The 22,074-nt window shown below is 46.9% G+C and overlaps 1 protein-coding gene across 3 annotated transcripts in view; it reads left to right on the forward strand.

Moving 5' to 3' along the window:
* The first annotated feature begins 3,549 nt into the window (after nt 1–3,549).
* Nucleotides 3,550–22,074, forward strand: part of NSMAF (neutral sphingomyelinase activation associated factor) — a 55,551-nt gene continuing 37,026 nt past the window's right edge. For 2 of the 3 annotated variants that reach the window (XM_029068569.2, XM_029068570.2), the window contains exons 1-5: nt 3,551–3,898; nt 17,185–17,274; nt 18,812–18,890; nt 18,989–19,056; nt 19,149–19,185. In XM_029068569.2, coding sequence (XP_028924402.1) covers nt 3,849–3,898; nt 17,185–17,274; nt 18,812–18,890; nt 18,989–19,056; nt 19,149–19,185 — 324 coding nt within the window. In that variant the 5' untranslated portion in view covers nt 3,551–3,848. Of the gene's footprint in view, nt 3,899–17,184; nt 17,275–18,811; nt 18,891–18,988; nt 19,057–19,148; nt 19,186–22,074 lie in introns of all 3 variants that reach the window. The other variant, XM_029068568.2, reaches the window with a different exon arrangement.

The raw sequence follows: 22,074 nt of genomic DNA on the forward strand, positions 1-22,074 counted from the left end.
TTCTGTGCTAAACCCTGGGTAGATACAAAACGATCAGATCCGATTTAGTCCCTGTCCCATATGTGGCTCACAGTTTCGGGGAAGAACAGTTTTAAATCTTTTAATCCCCATTTTACAGATGAGGAAACTGAGGCACAGAGTAGTCAAGTGACTTGTCCAAGGCCCCACAGCAGGCAAGGGACCTCAGAGTTTGCCACACTAAGCGGGTATTTCAAACTGAATCCCTCAGGGGTTGAGGGGAGAGTTTCTTCAGGCCAGGAAATCAGCAGACAATGACTCTCCCCACCTAAAAAGCCTTAGTGAAGGCACATCTCCTTCAAGAGGCCTTCCTCTTTTCCTTTTCTTCAGCTCCATTCTGCATTCCCTTCTGCATTGCCCCGATTTGCTCCCTTTATTCATCACCCCCTCAGCCCCATAGTACTTATGTGCATATTTGTCATTTATTTATTTATATTACTGTCTGTCTCCCCCTCTAGACTGTAAGCTTGTTTTGGGCAGGGAATGTGTCTGTTAATCATTGTATTGTACTCTCCCGAGCCCTTAGTACAGTGCTCTGGATACCATAAACGCTCAATAAATACAATTGACTAACTGAATGACAAAGCAGGTCATGTCAGAGCTGTGGGATTAGTGTGAGCAGGCCATGTCAGAGCTGTGGGATTAGTGTGCTATCATTTGGTTCTCACTTGGAAGAGGTGTCAAGAGCCCGGGCCTGAGAGCTAGGAGACTTAGGTTCCAATCCAGACTCTGCCACTTGTCTGCTGTGTGACCTTGGGCAAGTTACTAAACTTCTCTCTGCCTCAATTTTCACATCTGTAAAATGGGGATTAAATACTTGTTCTCCCTCTCCCTCCGACCGTGAGCTCAGTGTGGGACAGGATTGTGCCCAGACTGATTATCCTGTACTTAGCACAGTCTTTGGCACATAGTAAGCATGAATACCACAGTTATTATCATGGCTATTATCCTTATATTCTACTATTTTCCCCTAGCTGTCATTTATTTTAATAATCTGTCTGAATGCCCTGTGTGTCATCCCTTCCCTAGTCTCCCTTCAGAAACGGAATTCGTGGCTTCCTTGAAAACCTCCTCTCAACCTGGCACAAAAACAAGAAAGAAGCTTGAAAAACAGATCGTGAACAGACAGCCTCCCCCCCAGATTTCAACCCCCCGCCCCATCCGACCTTCAGTGTCCTTCTCGACGTTTCAGCGAGGCATCCTGAAACCAGGAGTCCTGATGGCCATCCCAGCTATGGGGCTGGGATGGGGGATGAATAAAGAGAGCAAATCAAGGCAATGGAGGGAGTGAGAGAAGATGAAAGGAGGGTTTAGTCAGGGAAGCCTTCTTGGAGGAGATGTGCCTTCAATAAGGCTTTGAAAGTGGAGAGAGTCATTGTCTGTCAGATGTGAAGAGGGAGGGCCATCCAGGCCAGAGACAGGATGTGGCCGAGCGGTCGGCGACTAAACCGAACAAGACGGACGTCCAGGGAGAAGTCTGGCGTTAGAGGAGTGAAGTGTGCAGTCTGGGTCTTAGTAGGAGAACACTGTAAGTGCTCAGTATATTGCTTTGTACACAGCAGGTATTTGGCAAGTAGCCCTGATTGACTGAAGCCATTAGTCACTGAAGCCAGTGGATAGAGCACGAGCCTGGAAGTCAGAAGGTCACGGGTTCTACTCCCGGCTCTGCCACTTGTCTGCCGTGTGACCTGGGGCAAGTCTGGTCTGGATGGCTCAGCTCTGGGCCTCATTTACCCCAATCTGTAAAATGGGGATTAAGACCGTGAGCAGACGGTGAGCCTCACACGGGACAGGGACTGTGTCCAGCCTGATTTGCACTCCTGGCTCTGCCACTTGTCTGCAGCGTGACCCTGGGCAAGTCACTTCACTTCTCTGAGCCTCAGTTACCGCATCTGTAAAATGGGGATTAAGACTGTGAGCTGAGACTCACGCAGGAGAGGGACTGTGTCCATCCAGATTTGCTTGTATCCACCCCAGCGCTTAGAACAGTGCCAGGCACACAGCAAGCGATTAACAAATACGATCCTTATTCAGATTAGTTTGGAGTCACAGATTTCAGGGCTAGCCTGCAACACGCCTTGGAGCTGGCTGACGGCCAGAAGGAAACGGACCCACAAGATGACAGCACCCTCTTCCATCCTGCCCATTTCCCCCTCTGCCCTCTTGCATTCAAAATGAGAAGTTGGCATTGGGGGCGACTATTCCAAAGTCATCTGCGTATTAGGTGAAGGCCTCATTTCCTATTCTAGGACCTGGGGTGCCCCCAAACCTACATTTTTTTCCCACCTCCGGGCAGCTGTCAGCAGCAGGAGGAGGAAGAAGGGAAGGAGGAAGAGGAGGAGGGGAAGAAGGAGGAGGAGGGGGAGGAAGAGGAGGAGGAGAAGGAGGAGGAGGAGAAGAAGGAGGAGGAGGGGGAGGAAGAGGAGGAGGAGGGGAAGAAGGAGGGGAAGAAGGAGAAGGAGGGGGGAAGAAGAGGAGGAGGGGAAGGAGGAGGAAGGGGAGGAGGAGGAGGAAGAGGAGGAGGAGGAGGAAGAGGAGGAGGGGAAGAAGGAGGAAGGGGAGGAAGAGGAGGAGGGGAAGGAGGAAGAGGAGGAAGAGGAGGAAGGGGAGGAAGAGGAGGAGGGGAAGGAGGAAGAGGAGGAAGAGGAGGAGGGGAAGAAGGAGGAGGAGGAGGAGGAAGGGGAAGAAGGAGGAAGGGGAGGAGGGGGGGAGGAGGAGGAGGAGGGGAAGAAGGAAGAGGAAGAGAGGAAGGAGGAGGGGAAGAAGGAAGAGGAAGAGAGGAAGGAGGAGGGGAAGAAGGAAGAGGAAGAGAGGAAGGAGGAGGGGAAGAAGGAAGAGGAAGAGAGGAAGGAGGAGGGGAAGAAGGAAGAGGAGGAGGGGAAGGAGGAGGGGAAGAAGGAAGAGGAGGAGGGGAAGGAGGAGGGGAAGAAGGAAGAGGAGGAGGAGGGGAAGAAGGAAGAGGAGGAGGAGGAGGGGAAGAAGGAAGAGGAGGAGGAGGAGGGGAAGAAGGAAGAGGAGGAGGAGGGTCCCCGGCTGCCGCGGTGGGGGGCGGTCGGAACCTCGGGGAGCCGGGCAGGGGCAGCAGCGCAGGGGTAGGGCGAGGGGTTAGGGCCGGGGCAGGAGCCGGGGCCGGGCCAGGGGCAGGAAAGCAGGGGGAGGAGAGGAGGGGGAGGAGCGGGGGCCGGACCTAGGGGGAGGAGGGCAGGGGGCGGGTCAGGCTCGCCGCTCCCGCCCTCCATCCGCCGGTCGGTCGGTCGGTCGGTCGGTCGGTGGGTCCCTCCCTCCCTCCCCCGGTCCCTCCCCCGGTCCCTCCCCCCGCGGTGGGTCCGTCCCTCCCTCCCTCCGTCCCTCCCTCCCTCCCTCGGGGCTGGTGGGAGGCGGCGCGGAGGCTTGGCCGGGGCCGGGATCGGGCTGGGGCTCCGGACCCGTCGCCCAGCACACCGTCAGAGCAGGGCGGGCCGGGGCCAAGGGGACCAGGAGGAGCAGGAGGAGGAGCAGGAGGAGGAGCAGGAGCAGGACCAGGAGCAGGAGCAGGAGGAGGACCAGGACCAGGACCAGGACCAGGACCAGGACCAGGACCGGCCCCGGCCCCGAGAGCGGAGAGGACCAAACTCGGCAGCCCCGGCTGGGCCTCCTGCCTCCCTCCGTCCCCCGGGCGCAGCGGGGCCGTCCGGCCGGCCGGCTCGGGCCCTGTGCGTCCGTGTGTGTGTGTGTCCGTGTGTGTCCCCGTGTCCGTCCCCGTGTCCGTCCCCGTGTCCGTCCCCGTGTCCCCTTGCGGACGGGGGTCCCGGAGGCGGGTCCCGGGCGGGGAGCGCCCCCGCCCCCGCCCCATGGCTTTCCTGCGGAAGGACCAGCAGCAGCGCCTCTGCTCCCGGGAGAGGTGAGCCCGCCCCGTCCCGCCCTGGACCCCCATCAGCCCCGCATCAGCCCCGCATCAGCCCCGCATCAGCCCCCTCCGTCCCCGGACCCCGGACCCCCGGCGGGGCGGCGGGCGGCGCGGGGCCGGGGACGGGACGAGGAGGAGGAGGAGGGAGGAGGAGGACCGGAGGAGGGACGGGGCGGGGCGGCTCCGGCGAACCCGGAAGACCCCCGCCGCCGCCCCGAACCCCGCACCCCCGGATCCCCGCACCCCCCATCCCGGGACCCCAGGGACCCCCGCCCCCCGGGACCCCTGCAGCCCCCCCCCCCCATCCCGGGACCCCCGCACCCCGGGACCCAGCAGGCGGAGGCCGAGCCCGAGAGGAGCACGTGGCCGCGGGGGCCGGACCGGGGGACCCTCCTCCCCCATCCCAGCCCATTCCATCCCAGCCCATTTCAGCCCAGCCCATCCCATCCCACTCCAGCCCATTCCATCCCATTCCATCCCATCCCAGCCCATCCCATCCCAGCCCATTCCATCCCAGCCCATTCCATCCCAGCCCATCCCATTCCAGCCCATCCCATTCCATCCCAGCCCATTCCATCCCAACCCATCCCATTCCATCCCATTTCAGCCCATCCCATCACATTCCATCTCATCCTATCCCAGCCCATTCCATCCCAGCCCATCCCATTCCATCCCATTTCAGCCCATTCCATCTCATCCTATCCCATCCCATTCCATCCCATCCCATTCCATCCAATTCTATCCCATCCCATTCCATCCAATTCTATCCCATCCCATTCCATCCAATTCTATCCCATCCCATTTCATCCCATCCCATTCCATTTCATCCCATTCCATCCAATTCCATCCCATCCAATTCCATCCCATCCCATTCCATTTCATTTCATCCCATCCCATCCCCGCCACCACGTCATCCAAAGGGAAAAGACCAAACAGGGCGGATGGTACTGCCACCCCCTATCCGACCTACAAACTTGGGTTGCGGCATTCATCGTCATCATAATAAGCACTTACTATGTAATAATGACTGTGGTATTCGTTAAGCACTTCCTATATGCTGAGCGCTGTTCTAAGCGCTGGGGTAGATACAGGGTAATCAGATTGTCCCACGTGGGGCTCACATTTTTTTAATCCCCATTTTTACAGATGAGGTAACTGAGGCACAGAGAAATTAAGCGACTTGCTCAAGGTCACACAGTATGAACATTCGTTATAATAATAAGTGCTTACTATGTGCCAGGCACTTTATTAAGCGCCGTGTTTACACATTTACACATTCACACACACATACCTGCCTGGACTGTGAACGATTGATGCAGGCCTGAACCCTGTGTTTATACATTTACATACACATACCCCTCTCCACCCGGGCTGTGACTGACTGTTGCAGGATTGAACGTGTGCTTATACATTTTTATATACACACCCCGTTGCCTGGACTGTGAACGTTTGATGCAGGATAGAACCCTGTGTTTATCCATTTACATACATACACACACACATACACACACACACAACTCTACCTGGTCTGTGATTGATGCGGGATCGAACGTGTGTTTATACATTTACTTACGCACACACACATACACACCCCTACACACCACTGCCTGGGCTGCAACTCACTGTTGCAAGATTGAACATGTGTTTACACATTTACTTACATACACACCTACACGGGGCTGTGACCCACTGTTGCAGGATTGAACGGGTTGGGTCTGTTTACGTGCACACACACTTACACACCTCTGACTGGGGTGTGACTGTTGCAGGATTGAATGTGTGTTTATACATTTACTTACACACATTCACACACCTCCACTCCTCTGCCTGGGCTGTGTCTGACTGTTGGAGGAGAGAACTTGTGTTTATACTTTTTTTTACATACGTACCCCATTGCCTGGATTGTGAATGATCGATGCAGGCCTGAACCCTGGGTTTACACATTTTCATACACACACACCTCTGCCTGGGCTGTGACCGACTGATACAGGATTGAACGTGTGTTTATACATTTTAATAATAATGATGATGGTATTTGTTAAGCTTACTATATGCCAAGCGCTGTTCTAAACTCTGGGGTAGATACAAGGCAATCAGCTTGTCCCATGTGGGGCCCACAGTCTTAATCCCCGCTCTTTACAGATGAGGTAACTGAGGCACAGAGAAGTGAAGTGACTTGCCCAAAGTCACACAGCTGACAAGTGTCGGAGCCGGGGTTAGAACCCGTGACCTCTGACTCCCAAGCCCTTGCTCTTTCCATTAAGCCATGCTGCTTCTCAACACACACAACTGCTTGGGCTGTGACTGATGTAGACTGAACGTGTGTTTACACATTTACTTCCACACGCACACACACCTACACACCTCTGCCTGGACTGTGACTGACTGATGTAGGATTGATCGTGAGTTTATACATTTACACACACCGCTGCCTGGGCTGTGAACAACTGACGCAGGATTGAACGTGTGTTTACACATTTACCCAAACCCCCACACATGTTTGTGTTGTGTGTGTGTTTGCGTGAAGCTGATCCCATCTTCTGGTTGTCTCTCGGAGCCCGTAGTGCTCTGAGCGCCGAAATTGTGGGCATCTTTACTTTAGCAGTTTTGAGCCAACGTGGGTTCTAGACTCTGCTATTTGCCTGCCAAGGTGATTTGGGGCAAGTCTCTTCTCATGGCCCGAGTTTCCTCATCGGTAAAATCAAGCAATCAGTGATATTTATTGAATGCTTCCTATGTGCCGAACAAGGCACTAAGCACTTGGGAGAGTACAATACAAAAGAATAAAATGAGGATTAAATACCAGTTCCCCCTCTCCCTTAGACTGTGTCTGTTCTGAGTGTGTCTGTTTATGGTTATATTGTTATTGTTTATTGTTGTGTTATATAAACACTCAATAGATGCGATTGAATGAATCTGTAAAGGACCTAGAGGTTTTTTGCATCGGGATTTATCGAGAGCCTCTTGTGTACAGAACACTGTATTAAACGTTGGGAGAGTGCACTAGAGGTAGTTCTTCCAGGTGTTCTTCGGTTCTTCCATGTCAGTTGCTATTGAGAGCTCTCAAAATGCAACTTTTTTGTTTTGAGGAGGGCACATGTATATGATGGGGAGGGAAATTTGAAAATCGGGGCAGGCAGACTTCAAAGAGCTATAGACTGAAACTGGGATTTTTCAGACTCCTCTTGGAAATTGGTAGTTATTTTCACTCAAGGCCTGCTAAGAAGCTCTCTGTCTTGTTAGAGACCTGGATTGAGCTAGGCCGCCTGTCCATTCCAAGAATAAAAGTTGTGGGGTGAATGGGAATCAACCTTGAAATAATGTTTATTGCGGCAACCCAGTACCTTTATTCTCAGCTGTAAAACAGTGGTGGTATTAGCCCCTCGTAATCCCCACTGAGTTGGCACCTGTGATTGAGAATAAACATCAGAGTTGTGTTGATCCTTTTCAAACAGCAGAGTGGAAGCTGTCATGGGGAGCGCACAGGATCAGCGCTTAAAACAGTGCTGGGCACATAGTAAGCGCTTAACAAATATCGTAATTATTATACTGGAGCCAGGAGACCAATCATCTTATAAAATTACCTTCTGTTGTCTGCTGCCCTAGTGAGAAAGTTGTCTGTCTGTGATCATTTGATGTGAACACAGCTGGGGCCTGTATGCAAAACGGAATCTTACTATTTCAAACGTTTTCCGGTGGAATGTTTATAAAAAGATCTCTTGCAGGTTTTGATTCTTCTCTTCCCCTCCCCTACTCATTATCTCAGTACATCCACATTTGTGCAGTCTAGAACTGTAAGCCCATCATTGGGCAGGTACTGTCTCTATCTGTTGCCGAACTGTACATTCCAAGCGCTTAGTACAGTACTCTGCACATAGTAAGCGCTCAATAAATACTATTGAATGAATAGAACCGTTTCTGCTTCCAGTCAGTGGGATCCGTTTGAATTTGCGAGATCCAAAACCAGAATTTGATTCCTCAGATTGTAGGGTCTGGGGGGAGAGTTTAAAATGAAGTCATTGTTTTGGACTTCTTTATCTAGGGAAAGCCCCTTGGGGAGGGGAAGAGAAAGGGAAGAAACTTCAAGGTCATAAATTAATTGAATATCGCTACTGGGAAGTTCCTTGGCTTTGTACTTTTTCCATTCGCCTCATAATGGGAAGTGGCTTGAGTGTCAGCTTTGTTGTATAAGCACATGATGACTCATGGTGTTGAAGCTGACAATAATGGGAATAGTACAGTTCCCTCTTTTGGAATTCGATCTAGGCGAATTAGCTCTCTCTGAGTTGACAGCCATTTATACCATTCCCATTGCTATTTGACCATAACTCCTGCAATAGGTGAAGTTTTCTAGCTAGGAGAAGGAGATGAGAAGCAGCGTGGCCTAGAGGAAAGAGCACGGGCCTGGGAGTCAGAAGGACTTGGGTACTAATTTCAGTTCGGCCACGTTTTTTAATGGTATTCGTTAAGTGCTTACTATGTGCAGCAGTATCACCCTGTGGATTCTGAGCCTGATCTCTTCTGTTGTTTTTCTGTTCATCTGTCCTTATGTGCCCATCCTCAAACCCTTCCCCTGCTTCTGTTTAGAATGCGTGAACCCCTTGAGAGTCGGGGTTTCCTTTGCATTTCTTCCCGGTCCATAGTATGGTGCTTTCAACACAGGATCGCTTAATATTATTGCTGATAAGCAGAGACTTGCCCCTTATTTACAGAGTCCTTTAGGCCGACTTTTAAGTATCCATTCTTCATTGCTGATGGTTTTGTGTTTTTTTTTAAGATCAGTACCTCTCCCAATTCACCATCTCAGCATAAACTGGAGTACTTCCATTGCTTAGCCTTTCAAATCGCATAGGTTCACAAGATGAACAAACCCGAAAAGCATCTCAGCCACCTTTCCCACACTAAGTTCGTGTCATAGCTGTGTTTGTGAGCATCAAAAGCCTGTAGAACTGTAGCAGTGCTGTGAGCTGTAATTTCAGTCTTTATTAAAATTCCTTCCTGCTTTGAGCTTGGCTTCTTTTAGATCTGGTCTGATATATCTGAGGCCTTGGGCCTGGAGTAATTGCCATAATTAGGCAAACAGCTCTGGGTTTGAATCCCAGGCAACAACTGGGAGATCTTCAGAACTACCCTGCCTCTGGATTTAGGTGGTATCTTTGAGTGTTTGTAGCTAGGAACTTGCATTTTGGGGAAGCAGCATGGCCTAGTGGAAAGAGTGCAGGCCTGGGGAGTCAGAGGCCCTGGGTTCTAATGCCGGCTCTGCCACTTACCTGCTGTGTGAACTTAATTTCTCTATGCCTTTCATCTGCAAAATGTCAAGCATATTGAGCATTTTGTTTGAGAAGCAGTGTGGCCTAGTGGGAAGAGCATGGGCCTGGGAGTCAGAGGATCTGGTTACTGATCCCAGCTCTGTCACTTATCTACTTTGTGACCTTGGGAAAGTCACTTAATTTCTTTGTTCCCCAGCTACCTCATCTGTAAAATAGGGATTAAAGCTGTCAGCCCCATGTGGGACATGAATTGTGTTCAACCTGATTCTGTTTATTGTTGTAGTGTACTCTCCCAAGCGCTTAGTACAATGCTCTGCACATAGTAAGCATTCAGTAAATATGACTGAATGAATCAATTACCTAGTATCTACACCAGCACTCAGTACAGTGCAAAGTAAGCACTTAACAAATACCACAGAAGCACTGTTCTAAGCGATGGGATAGGTAGAAGATAATCAGGTTGGACACAGTCACTGTCCCATATCGGGCTCATGGTCTAAGTTGGAGGAAGGAGGATTTAATTCTCATTTTTCAGTCGAGGTAACTGAAGTACAGAGGAATTGGCCAAAGTCACACAGCCGACATATGGTGAATCTGGGATTGGAATCCAAGTCCTCTGACTCCTCATGCTTATGCTCTTTCTACCAGTTCATGCTGATTCAATACCTGTTCTTCCCTCCTACTTACTCTGAGCCCTTTGTGGGACTTGATTATCCTGTATCTACTTGGCATATAGTAAATGCTTAATAAATACCATAATTATTACTATTATTACTATTATTCTTTATAAATGACAGGGAGGGAGAGAGAAAGAGGCTCTGTATGGGCTTGGCATATAGTAAATGCTTAATAAATACCACAATCATTACTGTTATTATTATTATTCTTTATAAATGACAGGGAGGGAGAGAGAAAGAGGCTCTGTGTGGACCTTTCTTATATTTCCCCAGGAATTTATACTCTTGGGCTCAGAGCCAGTGATAGGAGCTGTTCCTGGTATTAGCCCTTATGAAGCTGAGGGTTGAAATGATAGCTTAGTTATTCTTGGAACTTTGCCTGAGATCTCGACAGACTAAACTTATACCAGTCTGTGTGATTCAGAACTCCGTCTTGAGATTGTAGAAGATGAAAAGTATAGATTATCCTAGCAGGAGTAGTAACTTGCAACTGCAAAACCAAAACACATGCAAAACTAATCATCTCTTATTCTTTAGAGCCGCACTATAAATTTCAGCCAGTTTGGGGTGATGTAGGCGGATTGTTTTAAAGGTCTTAGGTTCATACCTGTGTTTGCACGTGCATATCCGTCCACACTTGATTGTAGTCTCTTGGATGCACCTCTGGGTTTTACCTGTGTAGTCTACGTATTGGAGATCTCCTCTCCCCCCTCTCCCACACAATTCACTGTCTTTGTATGGACTTGGCAGAATAAAGGGCAAATGAAGTAATGTGACCTAGTGGATAGATCATGGGCTTGGAAATCAGAAGGACCTGGGTTCTAATCCTGGCTCTCCCACTTGTCTGCTCTGTGACTTTGAGTCAGACATTTCACTTCGTCTCTGCCTCAGTTACCTCATCCATAAAATGGGAATTTTAAAAAATGGTATTTGGTAAGCCCTTACTATGTCCTGAGCAATGTACTAAAGTGCTGAGGTAGATACAAGTAGCAAGGGACAGCCTAATGACCTTGTATCTACCCAGCTCTTAGAACAATGCTTGGCACATAGTAAGCGCTTTACAAATACCAAATTATTATTATTATTGTACAAGTTAATCGGGTTGGACAGAGTCTCTGTCCCCCAGGGGTCTCATAGTCCTAATCCCCATTTTACAAATAAGGTAATGGGGATTAAAAGTGTGAGCCCCATGTGGGACAGGGACTGGGTCCAACCCCATTGTCTTGTATCTACCCCAGTGCTTATTACAGTGCCTGGCACACAGTAAGCACTTGATAAATACCATTAAAAAATTGACTATGGAAAAACTTCTGACTATGTAAATACGCAGACTCAGAAATAAATAGTAATGGATGTGAGAATGAGAGATGTGTCTTTGGAGAGTGCTGGGACTTTTCCTCTGCATGTAGAAGGAACCTTCTTATCTGTCCTTGAACAACTGCTCAGGTTTAGGATTTCTCTTAATCCTAGGATTAGGGAACAATGCAAAGTTTGTTTGCTTCTGCAAATGCTGAGGCTGGTTGCAGGATGCTTCTGGCAATTAGCTACCCTTTCGGTTTTTACTGCAACTTGCTGAAACTTTGAAAAATACATTTAAAATGCCTCTTGGTTTCACTTGCAGAAACCTCATTTTTGTTGTTTCCTGATCTTTTAATTTGCATGGTATTAATAATGCATTTCCTTTGTGTGTGAGGGGAGAGAATGAAAGCCAGAAAGGAGATAGTTTGGGAAAAAACAACAAACTTTACTATATACTGATGAAGTGAGTTTTGTAAACCCTGCCATGGTGTTTCCTATTCAGGAAAGGGATGGGGTGGGGGGTGGGGGGCAGTGTGTGTGTGTGTTGGGGGAGGGGGGGTCGTTGTATACGCATCTCAATCTGAAATCAAAATAGCCTCTACATGCACATTGACCCCAGCTCATTAATTGAACACCTAAAAATGGAAATCATTTTTGTCCTCTATTTTGGAATATTAACCAAGAACCCTCCTCACTGTGAGATCCTTGAGCACAGGAAACGTCTACCAACTCGTATTATACTCTACCAACTCGTATTATACTCTCCCCAGGGTTTAGTTCAGGGCTTTGCATACAGTAAGCGCTCAATAAATACCATTGATTCCAAACCCCTTTCTTGCCTCAAAATTGCATTCGACACGGACAGCCTCGGGGGCTATTTCAGAAAGTATTTTAAATATAATAATGGTGGTATTTAAGTGCTTACCCTGTGTTGATCATTATAATAAGGGCTGGGATAGGCACAAGGTAATTGGTTGGACACAGTCTTTGCCCTACCTGGAGCTTGCATTTTGGGGGAGGAAGTAGTTCTCTATAAAGTCTGAATGTATGCTCCAGTCATCAGAAGAGATGGCAGCATCTTCCTCATATTTACAAAGGTTGAATAGTAGCATATTTCTGAAACTACAGGAAAATTTCATACACTGAGCTAAAATCACCCTGTTTGATCTCTTTCAGAATGTATGTGGCAGGGGTCTTCAGATACTTGTTTCTTTTGAGGTCTAGATCCATCAGTGTGAGGAACCCCAGCCACTCCTTGTTCAGCCTCCCCCACTAGAAAGCTGCCAGCAATTTTTGAACACCATTTTGCTTGTCCCCTGTCTCTTTTGTATAGTGTCTATCTTGCATTATCACAGTGGTAGTGTAAACCTAGTGGAAAGAGCAGGAGCCAGAGGACTTGGGTTCTAATCCTGGCTCCACTACTTGTCTGCTGTGTGACCTTGATTGTCACTTCTCTGTGCCTCAATTTTCTCATCTGTAAAATGGAGATTAAATCGTACTCCTCCTACGTAGACTGTGAGCCCCATGTGGAAGAGGGACTGCATCCATCCAGAAGATCCTGTATCTACCCCAGCTCTTGCTACAGTGCTTGGCATGTAACGTTTAACAAATACTGTGCCGGAGCAGATTTTTCATTGCTCACCCTACGCAAACAGGAGAAGACAGTTTGTGGGAGTGAATCCTGACCGGCAGTTGAAGAACTGCAAATTGTGTGTTCTCCAGGAGCCAAACTTCAAAGGAGTCACCCTAGGAGAGGATGACCGCATTATATCCATAATGAGGCTTGGAACATTACTCTGTTGTGGCTTGTGACTTCTCAGTTGCCAAAACCCTGGCTGGGAGACCTCGTGATTCCAAGTCCTATTTTGGGCACCTGCATATTAGAGTGGTGAGGTGTGACCAGTCTTAAGTTTTATAAGCATATTGCCAACCTTGCAAATAGGATGCTTCAGAACACACACATGGTATTTTGTGTGTGTGTATTCCTTGTGTCCCTCAGCTCTAGCCTGGTTATCTGGAAGATTTTTCCATTTAGAGATATTAAATAGGGTTCCATTGAGTACGTTGGTGACTGACTGTATTTGAGCCACAAAGCTATCAGAATCATCCCAGACCAGTTGTTTCCCCACTGTGACCTTTGAGGTCCACGCTTGACCCAGAGAAAGGGGACTTTGTGAATGGGGGTTTCCTTGGGTTGCAGTTTTCATCATAAATTCTCTGTGGTCAAGGTGACAGTAAGATAAGTATATTTTGGTGATGACCCAGCCTTTTCCTTTAATTGAAACTAAATGTCTGGAGCTGGAGAAGGACAATTCAGCTTAACTAGAGGTCACATCTTACCCAACTCTGTATTTTTTTTAATGGTATTTGTTAGAGGTTACTATGTGCCAGGCACTGTACTAAGCACTGGGTAGATGTGGGCTTGGACACAGTCCCTGTCCTACATGGAGCTCACAGTCTTAATTCGTCATTTTACAAATGAGGTAACTGAGGCTCAGAGAAGTGAAGTGACTTGCCCAGGGTCGTGATGGAGCCAGGATTTAGAACCCAGGTCCAGGCAGCTGATAGCAGGATTCCTGCTGTTAATACTAAGAGAGGACTGTGTCTGCTAATGACACTTCCCTGATAAAAGACCAGTTGAATAGCAAGTGATGGAGTCTAACAGATGGCCAAAAAGCAGCTAGAGCCGTGGAGACATACCTGGCTTCGCTAGCTTCCAGTATATAGGGCCACCCCCTTTTATTATTGAGGGTTTCCAAATGGAGACGAATGGAGAGGGGTTGGAGGAGAAGAGAAGGACTGAATTTGTCATCACCCTGGAAGAAATTCAGGCATTGCCTTTTTAAAAAGAATGACTCCATTTATTTCTAATCCCATTTGGTTTATCTGAGGCCAAGCTTCAGGTCTTTTATGGAGCATCTGTATACAGGGCACTGTTCATAGGGTTTGGGGAGTACAGTGGAATTAGTAGTGGAAAGAGCACAGGCTTGGGAGTGAGGATGTGGGTTCTAATTCTGATCTGCCACTTGCCAGCTGTGTGACCTTGGGCAAGTCATTGAACCTCTCTGGGCCTCAGTTACCTCACTTGTAAAATGGGGGTCAAATACCTGATCCCCCTCCCCCTTAGACTGTGTCCAATTTGCTTATATTGTTCCTGTCCCGGTGCTTGATACATCATTAAGAGCTAAACAAATGCCATAGTTATTATTATAATTAGAAATGATACCTATCCTCAAGGAGTATACAGCCTAACAGTGGAGAAACCCTAAAATAATTTACAGGTAAGAAGAGTAATAGAATATAAAGTTATGTTTAGAAGTGCTGTGGATGGGTGTGACTATCCAAGTGCTTAGGTGTTGTGGAAGGGGTTGAGGTGGAATTGAAGTGGGTGAGGATAAAGTAGGAGGATTCTCTTCCTCATGCTCTCCCCATCTCCACCATAAGGCCTATTGCCAATTTCTGTCAGGCCTTTAAATATCATTTACCCAAATGTAGCAGGCTCCATGTCTGACCTGATTATCTTGTATCACCACAGTGCTTAGTACAGTGCTTGATACATAGTACATCCTTAACAAATACCATAATTATTAATAATTAGAACCATTGTGCCTCTGTCTCACCTTAACCGAATCATGCCTGGGTAGAAGGTTGAAGCAAGATAACTGTTGTGAGGTTCTAAAATGGCTCCGTCACTTGAATCCGCATGACCCTGAGCACGTCACGTAACTTCTCTGTGCTTGTAAAATGGGGCATAAAATACCTGTCCTTCCACCCCCTTAGACTGAGAGCCCCATGTGTACCTACCCCAGTATTTTGAGCAGGCTTGGCACATAGTCATCATTTATCAAATATCAATGATTGAACTTGTTAATTTTTTCCAGGGTTTTTATTTATCACCTGTGCCCAAAACTGACTTTGGGACACTTTTTTGCCTGCAGTTGAGGCTGACAGCTAAATTCCAACTGTGAGACGCTTCACTCAGCAGCTGACATGTTACTTGTTGAGGGGTTACTGTGGGGAGAGAAAGGGAACTCTTGGGTCATTGAAAGACTTTGTTACCATCTCCTGTGTCTTGTTCAGTCTGGGAAAAAAGTGGTAGGTCAAACCAGAGCATGGGTTGCTCTTCCCTTGAAGTGTGACCACTTCCCCTGAACAGTGACTGTATTGTTGGAAAACCAAATCGTTGTTTTAAGACAGAAGCAACTTTTTTTTTAACAAAAGCCCATTGGGATTTTTAAAATTATTTTATAATATTCTTACCCTTTTTCTTTGGAAACTTAGCCAGAAAAGCAGTTGGAAGGAAGAGTGACCTTTCTCTTAGAGCTGAGCTACTGGCTATTGGATGAATTAAGTCAGTGTTTGTAAAAAATAAAGCATTGTAGAATCTGCCCATTGAATTTTGGGATTATTGCGCAGTGAAGTTCATTTTAAATAAATCTTGGAGTAGGACACTCCTCCCCTGTCCCCCCCTCCCCCACACACACCTGGCTGCATCACTAGAGTAAAGTACCTCAGCCTAGTGGATAGAGCACAGGCCTGAGAGTCAGAGGACCTGGGTTCTAATCCCCACTCCTCCACTTGCCTGCTGTGTGACTTGGGCAAGTCACATAACTTCTCTGTGCCTCAGTTACCTCATCTGTAAAATGGAGCTTAAGACTGTGAGCCTCATGTGAACGTGGACTGTGTCTAACCTGATTAGGTCGTATCTACCCAAGTGCTTAGAACAGTGCCTGGCACATAGTAAGTGCTTAACAAATACCATAAAAAGGACTCCGGTTTTCAGTGGTTTTCCCAAGCCTTTTTGCTTTTCTGAAATGCATTACACTTCAAGTGTAGACCCTCGAAAGACCAAAGTGACTTCACATCCACAGTTCCTGCACTTTAGAAGGAAAATTAAAGCAGTGATAGCAATGACATTTTCTGGGTACCTGCTAGATATGATAGCTTATATTCCTAACCAGAGAGAGAGAGAGACATAAAAAGTATTTTCAAACAGTGTAAGTAGAATAAATAATTGGCTAAACAAGTAAACACAAGCGCTGAGGGTGAGTATAAATTAAAACACAAGTGTTAAAAGTCGCTATTAGGTTGATACAACTCGGAGTGTTGGGAGTTAATGAACAAAGACTAATCAGAGGAGGAGGATTCTGAGAGCATTTAGAAAGTGGGGAGAGTTATGGTCTGGTGGATTTTGGCAGGGGAGGGAGGACCAAAATAACATGGCCTGGTTCTAATTGGTTAGATATAGCAAACCTCATACACAGATCATCAAACGCCAACTATCCCAGAGTCTTATTGAAAAGCCAGGCCCCGAAACTCTGAGTGTGGGTGTTGGAATTTTAATAAGAATTGACAGTGTGGCCCAGGATTGCTACTAGGTTTCTTTTGGTTGTTGAGGCTCCTTGCTCAGGCAGTGTTAGCACCCTCCCAGTGAGCCAGGGGGTAACGTGAACTGCCTTTTGCAGGATAATCATGCTCCCAGGACCTATTATGAGTACAGCTGTCCCAGCTGAACCGGGGCTCATTTGGAATCAATCAGTCAATTATATTTATTGAGTGCTTACTGTGTGCAGAGCACTGCACTAAGCAGTTGGGGGAGTTCAGAAGAACAGAGTTGGTAGACTTGTTCCGTGCTCTCAATGAATTTACAGTCTGGAGATGAGCTTGTAGTCTAGAAGGAAGGGGAAAAGGGAGAAAGAGAAAGGAGAAAACTTTCTTGCGCTCTCTCCCCCGTAGACATTTTTTATGAAAGCACATCAGATGGAGCCCAGCTGGGTGGCTTTCGCAAACAGCCTTGGTGATAGTTGGGAGAAGGGAAGAGACACTTGTCCCTCCTCCTCCCTCCCCTTTCCCTGCCTGTATCCTCGGTCATGGTGGCTGAACAGGGACATACTGACAGAAATACATGTACCTCTCACTCTCATCCACCCTGGCCAAGGCAACTCGCATGAGACTCAAAGGTAGACACCCACGGTGAAACACATGTCCAAAATAGAGCTGTGTTCATTCCTCCTTGTCCTTTTTTTTTTTTCAGGTTTTCCCTGCTGTTGCTGAACTTGGAGGAATATTACTTTGAGCAACACACAGCCAATCACATCGTTACAAAGGGCAGCCAGACCGAAAGGTAGAGAGAACCAGTAGGCGACGTTGACTGTCTGCACTGAAGTCTTGGAAGGGTTCTGAAAATTGATCCATCAGTGGTATTTATTGAGAGCTTACCATCTGTAGAGCACTGAATTAAGCACTTGGAAGAGTAAAGTTTGTCTAGGCGAAGTGGGTGTTTTGGTGGGCTTGTGGGAAGGGGAGTCAGAAGAACCTGGGTTCTAATCCCTGCTCTGCCCCTTGTCTGCTCTGTGACCTTGGGCATGTCACTTCACTTCCCTGTGCTACAGTTCCCTTATCTGTAAAATGGGAATTAAGACTGTGAGTCCCATGTGGGACATGGGACTGTGTCCAACCTGATTGTTGGACACTTGTATTTATCTTGTATTTATCCCAGCACTTAGAACAGTGCCTGGCCTATAGTAAGCATTTAACAAATACCATTAAAAAGTGCAGGCAGGGGGTTATTTTTTACTTGTGAAGGTATGAAAAGTGGTAATATATGCATTACTACCTTGGTCTGTCATTTCTCCTTTGCATCAAGAACTTGGATCCTTTTTTTTTTTTCACTCAGTAGCATCAGGATGGCCCTTACTCTCTCCTGTTCTCTGATGGAAAACTCTCTTGATTTGGGGAGTTGGAGGGGGGAAGTAGTCTAGTGTTTAGACTAGATGCCTTGGTCAGTGAAGTCTTGTGTGTGTGTATGTTAAATGGTATTTGTTAGGCACTTACTGTGTATCAGGCACTGTTCTAAGTGCTGGGTAGATACAAAGTAATCAGGTTGGACACAGTCCATATACTGCACTGGGCTCACAGTCTTAATCCCCAATTTACAGATGCGGTAACTGATGCACAGAGAAGTGAGGTGACTTGCCCAAGGTCACAAAGCAGACACGTGGCAAAGCCTGGCTTATAACCTAGGTCCTCTGACTCCCAGGCCTGGGCGCTATACACTAAGCCAAGCTTCTCTCTCTCTCTTTTCTTTTTAAATTATAACTAGTAGATAAGCATTAACCAGAATAAATCCCAGCAGTTAATTCTGAGATGGGCACCCTGTTTGGCCTTCCTGCCCACCATCACGGGCATATTGAAGCAGAAAGGTCTGACAAGGACCAACTTTGTACTTTTTCCAAATGCTTAGTGCAGTGCTGTGCACATAGTAAATGCTCTTTGACTGATATCTTAGCCCCATTTTACTGATAAAGAAATAGGTCTAGAGACCTAGGTAACTTGCCCAAGGTCTACAGCAGGCCAGCGGCAGAATTGGGACTCAAGTCTCAATCTCTTGATCCCACTTCCATTCTCTCTCGACTAGAGACAGGTCATGCAGTTTTAGAAAGCAGATTAATTTTGGACAGAGGGATGGCATCTACAAAGAAAATTTCTACAGCTACACATGGGAAAAGTTAATTGAAAGATCCCCTTTAGTCTTTGAGTTTTTCTTAATTTTTTTTGTTTTGAACAAAATTGACTCTACTGGATAATTTGAAAGTACCAAAGGTACTTTTAAGAATGCAGGTCTGATAATGAAAGAAAATCCCTTCTGCTTTGATTCCTAGAAAAATCAGGGGGTCATTTAAAATCTGTTCAAAATCAGTGATTTTTGAACCCGATGAGAGCTCCCATCCCATCATTAAGGTAAAGATACCTTTGTTTTTACAACTAGCTTTGGAAGTTTTGTTTGTATTTTTAGAAGGTAAATTCCATTCACTTTTACTCTTTTTGATCCTCTCTAGATTCCTCTGAGAGATTGCCTTCAGATAGAAAAGCAAGAAGCCAGTGGAGCAAACAGCCTCTTCTCAAAGTACGTGCCTTGTTGAACCCCCTCTGGAAATTTGGTGTTATAGTTCAACTGGAAACCCTAAGTGTTCAATACCCCTCTTTTTTGCATTTTAGGACAGATCATGGAAGGATTGCTCTCATTTTCACTCAGGTAAGGGATACATGGGAATCTTTACACTGAACTAAAGGTTGGTCGTTGGCAAGATTTGCTAAAGCGTTGGAATTCTTTGAGAATTCTCCAGGTCTGTGTATCAGTGGAGAAGGGAACATTGGGATCAAATTCACAACATATTTTTATCTCCCCATTTGAGTTCTTGGCAGAGATATATGAAAATGAGGGGAAGTCTGGCAGAGACAAAGTGCGGCAGGGAGCCTGTAGCTCCGCCTAATGCTAGTGAATCCGCCATCGTGATGGGTGGAGCAGCAACTCCGCACAGCCCCTGTACAGATGTGGGAGAGATTAGGGACAGTTCCTCAAATTGTGCAGCATCACAGAGATCTCAGGTTGGGATTCCCCTGTTTTGTTTTTCTTTAAAGGCATTTAAGTGCTTACTAAGTACCAGGCACTTTACTAAACACTGGGGTCGACGGGTTGATAAGGTTCACGTCGCACATGGGGCTCAGTCTCAATCCCTATTTTCAGATGAGGTAATCGAGGCACAGACAAGTGTGGTCACCAGCAGACAAGTGGTGGAGCTGGGATTAGAACCCAGATCCTTCTGATTTATAGACCCGTGCTCTATCCACTGGCTTGTAGCATATGCGATACCAGTGTATCCCCAACATTTGCCCGCACCTCCACACCCCCAACCTTGCCCTCTAGCTGACCAGGGCACCACTTGGATATCTGACTCTCAAAGGTCCTGGGCTTATAACCAGTCCTTTGATTGCGTTTATTGAGTGCTTACTGTATGCAGAGTACAAAACAGTTGTAAAACCCAGTCTTGCCCTCATAAAGCTTGCAGTTTAGCAATACGTGTCACTTTACTTGCTTTTGCTGACCTTGTCCTAAGTAAATTACTGTCTTCCCTCAGATCAAATTCAGCACTCAGAGCATCAAGGCTCATGAATTTTTCATTCACTGAAATGGGGCACAAGCTTAGAATGTGATGTCTGTTCTCTAGCTGATCAGGCAGACTTTGGAATCAATTTAGGGGAAGATAAAGCTTAGGATTTTCCTGATAGAAATGAACATTTCCCCCTCTGGGAGATAATACATAATATAATATTTTTAATGATGGTACTGAGACATACCTCCAAGATTTTAAAATGAGAAATGGGATACTTGTTTCAGAAATTTAAATGAGACCAATGACCCTCATCTTTCAAGGAAAGATTTGGAATCATCTTGGCCCTTTGAGGCAAAGGATGCCCATGTCCTCACTTCTCAGAAACCGCCAACAGGTTTGCTTAAACAGAAATCTCTTACCATCAGCTTAAAAGTATTGTCAGCTCACCCCCTTCTACCTTACCTCACCAATTTCCTGTTTCGCCCAACCCATACACTTTGCTCCTTTTTTTTTATTTTTTAAGGTATTTGTTAAGCATTTACTATGTGCCAGGCACTGTATCAAGTCCAGGGGTAGAACAAGATAATCAGGTTGGACACAGTCCGTGTCCCACATGGGGCTCACAGTCTTAATCCCCATGTTCCAGATGAAGTAACTGAGGCACAGAGAAGTTACATGACTTGTCCAAGGTCACCCAGCAGACAAGCGGTGGAGCTGGGATTAGAACCTAAGTCCTTCTGGCTCCTAAGATTGTGCTCTATCCACTAGACCACACTGCTTCTTCTTACACCAACCTACTCTGTCTTCCTTGACCTTGTCTATCCTGCCTCTGACCCCTTGCCCACATCCTTAGGCCCGGAACTCCTTCATGTCTGACAGATCACCGTGCTTCCCATCTTCAATACCCTACTAAAATTACCCCTCCGTCAAGAGGTCCTCCCTGACTGAGCCCTCATATCCCTTATTTGCTCTCCCTTCTGCATTGTCTATGCACCTTTAAGCACTTTGATTTTTAACCCCCCTCCCCATAACACTTGTACATATCCATCTGTGATTTATATTAATGTCTACTTTGCTATAATGGTTCCTTGTGGGCGGGTCTACCCACTGTACAGTGGCTACCCACTGTGTTGTCTCTCAAGCCTTAGTACAGTACTCTGCACACAACATTTAATAAATACCATTGACTGACTGAAGTCCAATTGATCCCTGGGAACCAGAGAAAGAGATGCTGAAGGGAAAGGATATTGACCCTAAGGTTAATAGTTCAACGTTCTGCCCAAAGTAAGTGCTCAATAAATGCCATTAATTGATTGGTGAGAAGGATGATTCATGGGCTGGAAATGGACATTAGTTTCTTTGGGAAGCCAGACTATAACATCATTATCAAGCTTGACAACCAGCATAAATCCCCACCCCCACAAACATCTCATCTTGCTGGAAGGCGGAGTGGAGGGAAGAAAGCCTCCCTGATTTTGCAGATTCCGCTGCTACTGCACTGCTTCCCCTCCCCCACGGCCCATCGGCCCCGCTCAACCTAACAGAGTGGGAGGACGGATGGGCCGCTGCTGAATCCCAGCCCAGGTGGTGGGTTTTATGTCCTGACCCTGGCTTGTTGGTCCATGGGTGACTGGAGAGAGGGAAGTTTAGAGCATATTCTCGGTCTTGACTTCTTCTCCTACCTCTCCTTGACTCCCTCCACTGCTCCCAGACTCCAGAAGATGTCTCTCCCAGTGTCCTCCCAGGTTGGAGTGAGTTGCTATTGCGGTCCGTTAGGCAAAATCCATTATAAGGCTTAGAAACTACTGGGATAAGTAAATGAGAGCCATATCTAGATCAGCCTTTTGTTCCTTTGTATCCAGAGTTTCTTGCCAACTTTGACGTAACTAATGACAGGCAATTAAACAATCCAGGATATTTTTTTGTCAACTGGTATTTACTTCTGTTTTACTGGAAGACTATCCTAAACCTGCCTTTTAAGATTCACTCTCCGCCTGGCAAAAACCACTGATTTAAATCCATGCTAAAAT

The sequence above is a fragment of the Ornithorhynchus anatinus genome, chromosome 7, assembly GCF_004115215.2.
Source record: "Ornithorhynchus anatinus isolate Pmale09 chromosome 7, mOrnAna1.pri.v4, whole genome shotgun sequence".
Classification (NCBI taxonomy): domain Eukaryota; kingdom Metazoa; phylum Chordata; class Mammalia; order Monotremata; family Ornithorhynchidae; genus Ornithorhynchus; species Ornithorhynchus anatinus.